Raw genomic sequence first — 13,177 nt, forward strand, 5'->3', positions numbered from 1 at the left:
CGCCGGCTCCAATGTTGTTCGACGTCGCCTCACGCCCTCCGCGGGGAGGGCCGAAGCGGCCGGTCCGGGAAAGAATCCCGCAGGAATGCGCCACCGGGAGGAGGCCTTCCCTCTCAGTTCGCCTCTGCTACCCCGGAACCTCTCCCGGGGTCTCAGGCAGAGGCCGTGCGTGCGGCTTCCGACTCCTTTCCCTGGCCGTGCGGGAGGCAGCGCCGGGGGAGGGGGCTCGTTGCGCGCAGGGACACGGCCGCGGCGATCCTAGGAGGCGGTGCCGACCGTATCCCTGCGCCGCTGCGCGAGGCAGAGGCTGAATGAGGAGCTGCGCGGGGGAAGCGGGGCGCCGGGGGAGGAGGTGGCGGGATGGAAGCAGACGCTGGCGTCGCGCGAGCCCGGGGCCGAGCGGCGCGGTAGAGAGGGCGGCGGCGGCGGCGCGCGCGGAACCTTGACGTGCCCCTTTCTTTCTTCTCTCGCTGGGAAGCTGGGAAGCATGAGCGTGCAGCCCTGCCGCTGCGGCGGCCGCCCCGGCTCCTCGCCTCCCCCTCTTCTGGCCACCCCTCGCCGGTGAGAGAAGAGAACGCGAGAAGGGAAGATGGGGGCCGTCCTGAGGAGCCTCCTGGCCTGCAGCTTCTGTGTGCTCCTGAGAGGTGGGAAGAGTGGGGGCGTTGGAAAGTTGGTGGGGTTCGAGGGGAGGTGGCCTTGTTTTCTGTGTCTAGGGGGAGGAGAGGGACGGAGGGAGGGAGAAGGGGAGAGGAGCGGGGAGAGGCCTGGTCGTGGGGAGGGGGAGAGAAAGGGGCCTGGGAGCAGGGGCTGCGCGCACCGCCCGGCCACAATGCGGACCTGGCCTGGCCTCCCAGACCTTTCCCGGACACATCGGAGGCTCGATCCCGGCTGCTGATCTTAGGGAACCTTTGGCACCCCATTCTGTCGGGATGACTGAATGTCTGTGTGCCTCTCTCTGCCTGGGGTCTTCCAGGGAAGAGGGTCTTTGTACGTATTTTGGCTTTTAAAATGTTTGAGCCCGAGATGCTTTAAGGTTGACCTTATCCATCGAAGCCCCCCACCCACTCCCCACCCCGTTTCGGTGTTTCTTAGTTGAACTTTTAAAGCCCTCTTACTATTTTTTCCAGGCCTTGTTACAGGTAATAATTGGCTTCCGTTTGGGATATAATGATCCTGAGTGAGAGCGCAGTTGGAAAGTGACTCTGGGGTTATAGGTCGAGCGTTTCAGCATTGGGAACATTCTGAGCTTCAGTCCATAATAAAACAAAACATTGCCCTTGTAACCTCTGGTATTCACGGCTTGCCCCTATTTTCGGAGTGTGCAAGCGTACAGTTGGCACTACTAGGGAAATTCATCCTCGTGTGAAGAGGAGCCGGTCCTGGGACCAAAATGATAATTTGCTCTGCTCCCCTGGGGACTGCTTGGCACTTTGGTAAATTGCATAGGCTGTTCTAGATAATTTGCTCTGGGAATCGCTTGAATTCGAGTGTCCCATGATGTTTTGAATCGCACTGCAGAGCTGACACATGCTCTGTGACTTTTGTGACAGTTCACAAAGATTTTTGACCGGCCCTTCGGCAGCTCTTCTCAAAACTACTCAGTGTTGAACTTGAGATGGCTGTGGAGCATTTTTACCAGCAGAGGAATTTAAGTACTGCTTTTCGATACGGTGGCTTGTAGTTTTGGTTTGTTAAAATTCTGACTGGCGTTCATGGTAAGTTCTTTTCAGGCGTGGGACCGCTGGTCGCTGGAGATTTTTAGGTGTTAACAAGCTAAACTTCTGTTAAGTCCTCCAAACTAATTAAGTTTACAGAACTCTAGTAGTAACTAATAGTCTATGACAGGTGTATATTTTTGTGTGTACTGTGGATATGTATTTTGGATAAGAATGACTTTTTTTTGGAGGAGAAATACTTTCTTCAGTTACTCTATAGTAATGCAGCATTGTGTTTGCATGTTATATTACTTACACTTGATACTCTAAGCGTATTACAAAGTTTTCCCACATGCAAACCCCAGAAAAGGTAGTGCTCATTAGATTTTTGTGGCAGAAAATTTAATGAAGTGTTATGTACTGGAGAGGTTTAATAAGTATATACTTATTTTATTATGGTATACTGTATTGAAAGGGGTTTTGCTATAGCTGTTAGAAACAACTGTATTTGACATAAGAATATGTATTTAAGACATAAGGTTAATAGGATTGACAAACATGAGAACCATCTGATTGGTTAGAGTCGTGGGGAAACTTACAACTTGGGATGTTTCTGGATTGTATTTCTTGGAGGAGAAATGTGTGATGTAAATGCCGTTTGTTTATTTTAACGCTAGCTTTGAGACCAGAGCTGGGTTTGTTCATTATTCGAATTTAGATAGGTTGCACTTGTTTATGTAACAAGACCTGAAAGACGTAATAGTTTAAATTGTCTTGTTTCCACTAGCAAAGTTTTCAGAAGCGGAGCTCTCGTTTTAAATGTGGCAAAATATGTGTAAGGTGGTCTTCTAATATGTAACAGTACTGTACTTAGCTGTGAGTGCATATTATTTGAAGTAAAACTGCCTTTTGATGTAAAATATTTTTGTTCATAATTGAGAATTCATTCTTTGAGAATGTCATCCTCTGTTACAGTAAAGATGTGTAGTCAACCATGGGCTCTAATGAGAAGAATCTGATTGATTTGTTGCATTTAGATCATTTTTTTTTTTCCTACAAAGAATTGGAGGTTTAACATTGACTAGGTGTGATGGGGTATTGTGAGAGTTTGGGAGACCTTCTATCCTGCATCCCTGTTGAATCAATAGCAGAAAGGCAGGGAATACTGTTAGTGCTGTGTCCTTATCTGTATCATCACATGACAAGTTATAAAGGAAAGACTGGGGAATTTTAATACTAAAACCTTGGATTTAAAGCCCAAGTGTCACGACTTCATAACTTTGTGGTTCTGGTCTAGTTCACTTCTCTAGGTCTCAGTTTCTTTACTGGTAAAATGTGGATAATGATACCTGACTAGTTTGCAGGGTTATTGGATGTTTTAAATGAAATAGTATAAAATGCCTTGTTAATGTTACTTTTTGTTATAATTTTTGCTTGTTCAGGGACATACCCTCAAATGCTTTCAGGATTTGAGATTTAGTTTGTATAACGTTCACAATTTTTTCTTTTCTTTTTTTTTTTTTAAAGAGACATAGTCTTGCTTCATTACCCAGTCTGGGGTGCAGTGGTGTGATCACAGCTCATTGCAGTCTCAAAGTCTTGGGCTTAAGTGATCCTGCTTCATCCTCCCAAAGCTCTGAACTACAGGCACGTGCCACTATGCCCCAAATTTTTGGTAGATATGGGGTGGCTGTGGGGGTGTCTTGATATGTTGCCCAGGCTGGTCTCCAACTCCTGGCCTCAAGTGATCCTCTCAACGTGCTGGGATTACAGGTGTGAGCCACCGTGCTTGGCCAGGTTCATGAATTGCTTTTTTTTTTTTTTTTTGAGGTAGGGTCTTGCTCTGTTGCCTAGGCTGGAGTGCAGTGGCATGATCACAGCTCACTGCAGCCTGGACCTCCTGTGCTCATGTGATCCTCCCTCCTCAACCTCCCAAGTAGCTGGGACCACAGTTGTGTGACATAACACTTGGCTAACTTCTAAATTTTTATAGAGCCAGGGTCTTGCTATGTTGCCCAGGATGGTCTTAAACTCCTGGGCTCAAGTGATCCTCCCACCTCCGCCTCTCGAAGTTCTGGGATTACAGGTGCAGATTCACACATTCTTTCTTTATTTTTTTTGAGATGGAGTCTCGCTCTGTTGGCCAGGCTGGAGTGCAGTGGTGCGATCTCGGCTCACTGCAAGCTCCACCTCCCGGGTTCATGCCATTCTCCTGCCTCAGCCTCCTGAGTAGCTGGGACTACAGGCATCTGCCACCACCCCTGGCTAATTTTTCTGTATTTTTTAGTAGAGACGGGGTTTCGCTGTGTTAGCCAGGATAGTCTCGATCCGACCTGGTGATCTGCCTGCCTCGGCCTCCCAAAGTGCTGGGATTACAGGTGTGAGCCACTGTGCCCGGCCAGATTCACACGTTCTTAAAAGTGAAAGGGATCTTGGTCATTTGAGCCTCACCACTTTATTTGTAAGTGGGGAAACTCAGATTCAGAGATACTGTAATTTAATAAAGGTAGGTTAATTAAAGATGGGCAGGGATTTATTCATTCTTTAGCAAATATGTATGCAATACCTCCTATATATCAGCCTCTGGTACTGATGGTGAGCAAAACAAACGTGTTCCCTAATCTAATGGGCCTCACGGTTTAGGTTGCCATCCTTACCATTCTCTTAGTTCCATTCAGGTGCTGATTAGAAAAAATAATATCTGATTTTCTGCAGGAAGTATTTTTGATAAGAATATAGGTTTTGGAATACCATCGGTGTATGTAATCTGTGAAATACTTTTTCTTAGCTTTTTTTTTTTTTTTTTTTTTTGAGACGGAGTCTCGCTCTGTCACCCGGGCTGGAGTGCAGTGGCCGGATCTCAGCTCACTGCAAGCTCCGCCTCCCAGGTTTACGCCATTCTCCTGCCTCAGCCTCCCGAGTAGCTGGGACTACAGGCGCCAGCCACCTCGCCCGGCTAGCTTTTTGTATTTTTTTAGTAGAGACGGGGTTTCACCGTGTTAGCCAGGGTGGTCTCAAACTCCTGACCTCGTGATCCGCCCGTCTCGGCCTCCCAAAGTGCTGGGATTACAGGCTTGAGCCACCGCGCCCGGCCTTTTTTTTTTTTTTTTAAGACGGAGTCTTGCTGTCGCTCAGGCTGAAGTACAGTGCGCATGATCTCGGCTCCCTGCAATCTCCGCCTCTTGGGTTCAAGCGATTCCCTGTCTCAGCCTCCTGAGTAGCTGAGACTACTGGCGCCTGCCACCATGCCTGACTAATTTTTGTATTTTTTTTTTTTTTGAGACAATGTCTTACCCTGTCACCCAGGCTGGAGTGCAGTGGCATGATGTCAGCTCACTGCAACCTCTGCCTCCTGGGTTCAAGCAGTTTTCGTGTTTCAGCCTCCCGAGTAGCTGGGACCACAGGTGCACACCACCATGCCTGGAAAATTTTTATATTTTTAGTAGAGATAGGGTTTCACCATATTGGTCAGGCTGGTCTTGAACTCCTGACCTCAAGTTATCCACCTGCCTTGATCTCCCAAAGTGCTGGGATTACAAGTGTGAGCCACCACGCCCGGCCTAATTTTTGTATTTTTAGTAGATACGGGGTTTCACCTATTGGTTAGGCTGGTTTCGAACTCCTGACCTCCGATGATCCACCCACCTCTGCCTCCCAAAGTGTTGGGATTGCAGGCGTGAGCCACCGCGCCTGGCCTTCTTAGCTTTTTTTGAGGAGGCTTGTTATATAAAAATTATTTGTTACTTTTTTTTGTTTTGGTGGACTGGTGGTAAATATTGTTGGAACAAACCACTAATGTTTCGCATCTTGTATTTCTATGGAAGTGATCCTTTTCTTCCGTTAAAATCAGATTTTATACAGTCTTGGGGAAGTAGAACAAATTTTGGAGTGGGAATCAGGAGAATTAAGTTATGGTTCTGAATTTGCTGTGTAACCTTGAGTAATCTCTGTATACTTTATTTGGAGATTAGAATTCGTGTTAACACATTTAAGGGTTCTGAAAAGTCCTGAGGTAAAGAGAATGGTTTTAACTTTGTTTAACTTACTATTTTCCAAACTTGTCAAGTATTACGTTGATATTTGTTGACAATTTCATATAACTCAATTTGTTACTGTCATCCCTATTTACTTACCTGCCTCAGATTTGCTCATTTGGCTAGATAATTTGTCTGGTTATTAAGTTTTAAGGTTTTAGCTTGTTATCAGGAGGGCTAATAGTGATTTCCTGTGGTTCAGTTTTTAAGAGATTTTTTTCCTTTGCTTTAATTGGAAGTTTTTCTATTTACTGTACTCAACTACTGTGTCCTTCTATATGGACAGCTTTGGCTGTCAGAAAGGACTGTTTAAATATCAAAGGGGATTCTGGGAAGGGATATATTAATGGAAATATTTTATGAGAACGTGTATTTTTTGTTTAAATATTTTGAGCATACTGGAAAAACAGTGTTTAGTGCTATTTAGGCCATGTGTAACTACTCTGAGAAAGATCATTTTCATCATAGAAATTCTATTGAAAGTTCATACTTAGAGAAGACTATATAGAAGGTACTATAGTAGAAATACATGGCTTGTTGTTAAACAGAAGTTAAACTCTTCTGCCACTCTGTGTTCCTTTGGACAAGTTATTTCCTTTCCTGTTAGGTGGGGTTATAACTTACAAGGCTTCGTGAGAACTGATGAAATGTTTGTGAAGGGGTAGTACAGCACACAGTCAATAGTAGACATTGAATAAATGGTTGCTTTTATTAAGATGGCCAAATTAAAAGAAACATTATGGCCTGCAAAGACTGGTAAAACATTTTAAGTGTCTGCTATGTCCCGGGCACTGTTGTTGGCAGTTGATAGTTTTAGGCCAGTGGTTTTGGAATTTTTTTGATTTTTCTGCAACTGAAATAAAAGCTCCATGAAATACTTTTACTTATGACAGTTTCTGTTTTGATATAAAATGGAATGACAATTACTTACTAAATTTATTTTCTAAAGGATTGCAGCCTAACTATTTTAGGTGATGATTATTGTAAATAAGCTAGAGAACAGACAGTTCAAATGATTGTGATACTTATTAAAGAGTTAAGTATGGGCAAAATAATTTTATCAAGACATCTAATTGAGAAATTGCGTTACTTGTTCACAACAATTATTCAGTTGGTGGATTTTTTTCTGCGGGGTGGCTGGATGCTATACTGAGTTTCTGTATTGCATGTTTTCACTTTGGATAAGGGTGTTTATCTTCTGTAAAGTAAGCGTCACTTCAGTGAATAAAACACTTATATGAATAACTTTGACATTTAGTCAAATATACATAAGAACAGGTTGTTTGCTCTTAAAATTGTCTTAGAATACAATTTGTCAGTACATTAATACAAGGAAACAAGGTTATTTGGTATTATTCACATATGCTTTTGTTTCTCAAGCTGTTCGTGTTATTTGTGGCAGTGAGTATTCTCACTAAAGGTTAAAGCTGTTTGGGTGTGATGCTAGAAAATATTAAAATGTACTTGGACTCTGGTAAAAAGTATTGATACTTTGATACTGTGATCCTTTTAGCGGTATCATAACTTGTAGTTTCTGTAATATCTTGCTTGGAAGGGCCACGTATAAGTACTTAAATATTTTGGAACTAATTTCAGGAGGAGATTGGTGATACAAAATGAAATTATATTTTCAGGCAAAAAACTACATTAAGTTATGTACGTTATTAACACCAGGCCTAAAGTTATTGATGAGACTCAATAACATGCCAAGCAGTAGTCTTTTTTGTTGTTGTTGTTGAGATGGAGTCTTGCTCTGTCGCCCAGGCTGGAGTGCAGTGGCCAGATCTCAGCTCACTGCAAGCTCCGCCTCCCAGGTTTACGCCATTCTCCTGCCTCAGCCTCCCGAGTAGCTGGGACTACAGGCGCCCGCCACCTCGCCCGGCTAGTTTTTTTTTTTTTTTTTTTTTAGTAGAGACGGGGTTTCACCGTGTTAGGCAGGATGGTCTCGATCTCCTGACCTCATGATCCGCCCGTCTCTGCCTCCCAAAGTGCTGGGATTACAGGCTTGAGCCACCGCGCCCGGCCAATTTTTTTTTTTTTTTAAATAGATGGAGTCTCGCTCTGTCACCCAGGCTGGAGTGCTGTGGCATGATCTTAGCTCATTGCGACCTCTGCCTCCTGGGTTCAACTGATTGTCTGCCTCAGCCTCCCAAGTAGCTGGGATTACAAGCGCCCACTGTCACGCCTACCTAATTTTTGTGTTTTTAATAGAGATGGGGTTTCACCATGTTGGCCAGGCTGGTCTCAAACTCCTGACCTCAGGGGATCCACTTGCTTTGGCCTTCCAAAGTGCTGGGATTACAGGCATGAGCTGCTGCACCCAGCTGTCGTCTTTTTTTTTCCCCAGGAAAATAGTCACCCAAATACTGGAAACCTACCTTTATCAAATTATATATGTTTGACTCGGAGTCTATTTTCTCTGATGGTTTTAGTCATTGTTTTATCACTACTAGACCCAAACTATAAGTAAAGGATTACAGGGATAGGAGTCTTCCTCACTATTGACTAACTTTATTGGTAGGTATAATTTAAGTACTGTATATCCATATATCCAGCTTAAAGATACTGTATTTTGCAAGTCTAAGAAAGGTGACAAGTGAACTTCATTACCTTGAATTCTTAGCTGTACATTATATTGTCTTTATTTGTAACATTCTAGATCTATGCTAATGCAGAAATAGCTCTTTGATGGAAAGTTTTTGAAGAAAAGATGTTTTTCCCCTTTATATGCACCATGTACCAGAGGTTTGCACATATTGAGCACTATAAATTTTACATTTAAAGTAATATAAAAAGATGTGAATTTTTATGACATTTATTTGGAATGTCATTTTGTGTTTTGTCTCAGTCGTTCATTAGCTATAGTTTAAGTTATACATTTGTAACGATTACAAAGATTTCTTAGTCTGGGTCACGGTGGCTCAGTGTGAGCCCATCTCTTTGGGAGGCCAAGGCGAGAGGATCACTTGAGGTCAGGAGTTGAAGACTAGCCTGGGAAACATAGCAAGACCTCCGTCTCTATAAAAAAATTAAAAAATTAGCTGGTCACGATGGCACATGCTTGTAGTTTCAGCTGCTCAGAAGGCTGAGGCAGGAGGATCACTTGAGCCCAGGAATTCAAGGCTATAGTGAGCCATGATCATGCCACTGTACTCCATATGACAGACAGAACCCTGTCTTTCAAAATAAATAAAGATTTCTTAGCACAGATTAGATATATTAAATAGACTACAAAAAAAAAAAATCAACATGTCCTTGTCTGAGATTGAATTCAAGGTGTGGATTACTTAATGTGTTTTCTGGTTTCAGGATATAATTACTGCATTAATATAATTAGTTGTTTTTTTTTGAGACAGGGTCTCACTGTGTTTTTTAGGCTGGAGTGTGGTGTGATGCTATCACGGCTCACTGCAGACTGGACCTCCTGGACTCAGGAGATCCTCCTGCCTCAGCCTCCTGAGTAGCTGGGACTACAGGCACGTGCTACCACACCTGGTTCATTTTTAATTTTTTTTTTTTTTGTAGAGACAGGGTCTTACTGTGTTGCTCAGACTGGTCTTGAATTCCTGGGCTCACGCGATTCTCCCGCCTTGGTTTCCCAAAGTGCTGGAATTGCAGGCATGAGCCAGTGTGCCTGGCCTCAAGTACTTTTTTCTTTCTTTTCTTTTTTCTTTTTTTTTTATTAAGCCCCTTCTATCAAGTACTTTTTTTTTGTTGTTGTTGTTGAGACGGAGTCTTGCTTTGGAGTGCAGTGGCGCCATCTGGGCTCACTGCAAGCTCCACCTCTCAGGTTCACGAGATTCTCCCGCCTCAGCCTCCCCAGTAGCTGGGACTACAGGTGCCTGCCACCACCCCTGGCTAATTGTTTTTGTATTTTTTTAGTATAGATGGGGTTTCACTGTGTTTGCCAGGTTGGTCTTGATCTCCTGACCTCATGATCCACCCGCCTTGGCCTCGCAAAGTGCTGGGATTACAGGCGTGAGCCACTGCACCAGGCCTATCAAGTACTTTTTTAAACCAAGTTTTTTGGAGATATAATTCATATACAGTAAAAATTTCCATTTTACAATGTCTAGTTCAGTGACTTTCAGTATACTCACAGGGTTGTACAACATCACCACTATCTCATTCCAGTAATGCTTATCCACCGCCCCCTAAAAATGCATACACTTCCCATTTCTCCCTTCCCTCCGCCTCTGGTAACCACGAATTTACTTTCTGTCTCTATGAATTTGCCTACTCTGAATATTTCATATAAATGGAATAAAATATGTGGCCTGTTGTGTCTTAACTCCTCTCACTTAGCACATTTTCAGGGTTCATTCGTGTTGCATGTGTCAGTACCTCATTCCTTTTAATGGCTGAGTAATATTCCCTTGTATGGCTATATTAAATACTTTCAGATGAGTGTGGATTTGATTATTGGAGTCTTTTTTTTTTTTTTTTTTTTTTTTTTTTTTTTTTGAGATGGAGTCTTGCTCTGTCGCCGGGGCTGGAGTGCAGTGGCCAGATCTCAGCTCACTGCAAGCTCCGCCTCCCGGGTTCACGCCATTCTCCTGCCTCAGCCTCCCGAGTAGCTGGGACTACAGACGCCCGCCACCTCGCCCGGCTAGTTTTTTGTATTTTTTAGTAGAGACGGGGTTTCACAGTGTTCGCCAGGATGGTCTCGATCTCCTGACCTCGTGATCCGCCCGTCTCGGCCTCCCAAAGTGCTGGGATTACAGGCTTGAGCCACCGCGCCCGGCCTGATTATTGGAGTCTTTACCTTGAGAAATTATTTCTGAATCTCAGCTTTTGAAGTTACTGAAATATATGCTAAAAAATATATATATTTTTGAAACAGAGTCTTGCTTCATCACTCAAGCAGGAGTGCAGTGGCACAGTCTCTGCTCACTGCAAACTCCGCCTCCTGGGTTCAAGTGATTCTCGTGCCTCAGCCTCCTGAGTAGCTGGGACTACAGGTGTGTGCCACCATGCTGGCTAATTTTTGTATTTTTAGTAGAGATGGGATTTGGCCATGTTGGTCAGGCTGATCTCGAACTCCTGACCTCAAATGATCTGCCCGCCTCAGCCTCCCAAAGTGCTGGGATTACGGGCATGAGCCATCACTCTGGCCTATGTTTGTTTGTTTTAAGCTGGGGTCTCTGTCACCCAGGCGGGAGTGCAGTGGCACGATCATTGCTCACTGCAGCCTGGACCTTCCCAGGCTCAGGTGATCCTATCCTCCCACCTAAGTTTTTGTGTTGTTTGTAGAGATAGGGTTTCACCATGTTACTCAGGCTGGCCTTGAACTCCTGGGCTCAGTGATCCACCTGCCGCTGCCTCCCAAAGTGTTGGGATTACAGTCGTGAGCCACCGTGCCTGGTCTAAAAAATACTTTAAGTTCCTGTTTTTCTGCTGGAGAAGCACTAAATAGTTCACCAGTATCTTGTGTTTCTGAATAGCCCTGTTAATTGTCCTGTCACGGTTAAATCTTTTTACTAAATTCATATCTAGAGTAAGAAAATAGAAGGAGTATTAGAAATTACCTGGGCCAACTCCTTTGTTTTATAAATCAGAAAGATGAATGACTAAGACCAGATTGTTTGTACTCTGGACAGTAATTTTACATGCAGGACTTCTTGTATGTACCTAACTTTACCTGGGCCTTATTGTGGTTTTGAAAGAGATACTGATGACTTTGATAAAGAGAAATACATATTAATGTAAACTTTGGCATTTGCCAATAGGTAGTTTGTCATAGTACTTACACTGTAAATAAAAACAAAACTGAGGCCAAGGTGCAGTGAGTCACACCTGTAATCGCAGCACTTTGGAAGGGTGTGGCAGAGTATTGCTTGAGCTGAGGAGTTTGAGACCAGCCTGGACAACAGAGTGAAATCTCATCTCTACAAAAAAAATACAAAAAATTAGCCAGGCCTGGTGGTGCCTATAATCCCAGCTACTTGAGAGGCTGAGGAGAAAGAATCGCTTGGACCCGGGAGATGGAGGTTGCAGTGAGACAAGATCGTGCCACTGTACTCCAGCCTGGGTGACAGAGTGAGACTCTGTCTCAAAAAAAAAAAAAAAAAAAGTGACCAAACCCAAAAAGCGGAAACAAAGCTAGACTTAGGTAAGGGGAGACTTTATTTGAAAGGATTTTTGCAGTAGAAGGACGTGCTCGCTACAGGATTTGCAACACATTTCAAAATCAAACCAAAAAAGGCTTTTCTTTTATAGAAAGGAGAAGTAAGCAGGGCTTGCAGGAACTTTGTGGGAGTGTGGGCCAAATAGGTAGGGGTGAGCAGATTGCATGACTGGGACTGTTTAACTGGAAAGCATTTTATTTATTTATTTATTTTTTCTGCAGTCAGCTGATGGTCAGAATGAGGGAAAAAGTTGTGCATTTACTTTCTTAAACTTAGGGCAAGCCAAGTTTAGGAATTTGTGGGGAGAAGGGAATCCTGACTAAAGTTTATTCAAGCCAAGTCAATGAGTAAGTAATGGGCAATTGTGATGAGCACTGATCAGTTCCCCTGTTGTTTAAAACAAAATCAGTCACTGTTGACAATGCAGTAAGAATCGTTGAGAAGTTGATCTCATTAGATTTGACCTGATTATTTACACAGTTGTAGCAAGAATAGTAATCTATCATATAATAGGTCTTTTAATACTGCCTTGCTGGAAGTTTTTTTAAGAAATATGATTGGACTTTAAAATGCCTCTTGAGACTATAAAGGTAAGTCAAGAACTGACCATCAGATTTCACTTGCAATATCTATAAATTTGGGTGAATTCCTTTCCTGAAGTTCTTAAAATATTCTAGGATTTTTGAGCCTGCTGGGAAGTGATCTTGCTTAATTCACCTGCAAAGCTGGTGAATTAAGCCAGTTACCAGGCCAGTTTTCCTAAGAGGACTGAAAGCATTGGTTCTAAAGTCAACTGTAACTTAAAAGTGTCTGGTCATACCTGATTAAATGAGTATCTTCAAATGTGGCATCCCAAAGGCTTGGTTGCATAAGTAATGTTTCCAGCTAGGAGGCAGACTCATTGAACCTTTGCAAATAACTATATTGCCATGAAAATAAAAATACTCAATAAGAGTTTTTGAATTCTGGAGGAGTAAGGCAGGGGAAAAAGATAAATGTTTATTTCGATTTACAAAAGCATAGTCTCCTTAAATTGTTGTCGGTTATAGATAGCTTCAGAGAAAAGAGAAAGGGGTTCCTTATATCCAGAAAATAGGACACTAAGGCATCAGCAATATTTCAAACGAAACCCATAATCATCCTTCATCAATTTATTCAGCCCTATGTAATTAATTCTTGTTCTGCTGGATCTGTGTTAGCAGTCTCACGAACCCATCTGTTTCTCTACTAGCTGTGCTAGCTGTGTGGAAATCCTGACTCAGTCCGCTGGTGTGGTCTCAGAGTTATTGAAGTGATGCCATCAGAAGCCTGTGTTCAGGTTACCTGGCATAGTCGTTTTTCTTTGTCTTTATTTTTTTTT

General features: G+C 43.2%; 1 protein-coding gene across 2 annotated transcripts in view; it reads left to right on the top strand.

Moving 5' to 3' along the window:
- The first annotated feature begins 456 nt into the window (after positions 1-456).
- Positions 457-13,177, top strand: part of LRP6 (LDL receptor related protein 6) — a 161,005-nt gene continuing 148,284 nt past the window's right edge. For both annotated transcript variants that reach the window (XM_033222837.1, XM_033222838.1), the window contains exon 1: positions 457-644. In XM_033222837.1, the coding sequence (XP_033078728.1) occupies positions 590-644 (55 nt within the window). In that variant the 5' untranslated portion in view covers positions 457-589. The remainder of the gene's footprint in view (positions 645-13,177) is intronic.

This window comes from Trachypithecus francoisi, unplaced genomic scaffold (genome assembly GCF_009764315.1).
Source record: "Trachypithecus francoisi isolate TF-2019V2 unplaced genomic scaffold, Tfra_2.0 Lachesis_group11, whole genome shotgun sequence".
Classification (NCBI taxonomy): Eukaryota; Metazoa; Chordata; class Mammalia; order Primates; family Cercopithecidae; genus Trachypithecus; species Trachypithecus francoisi.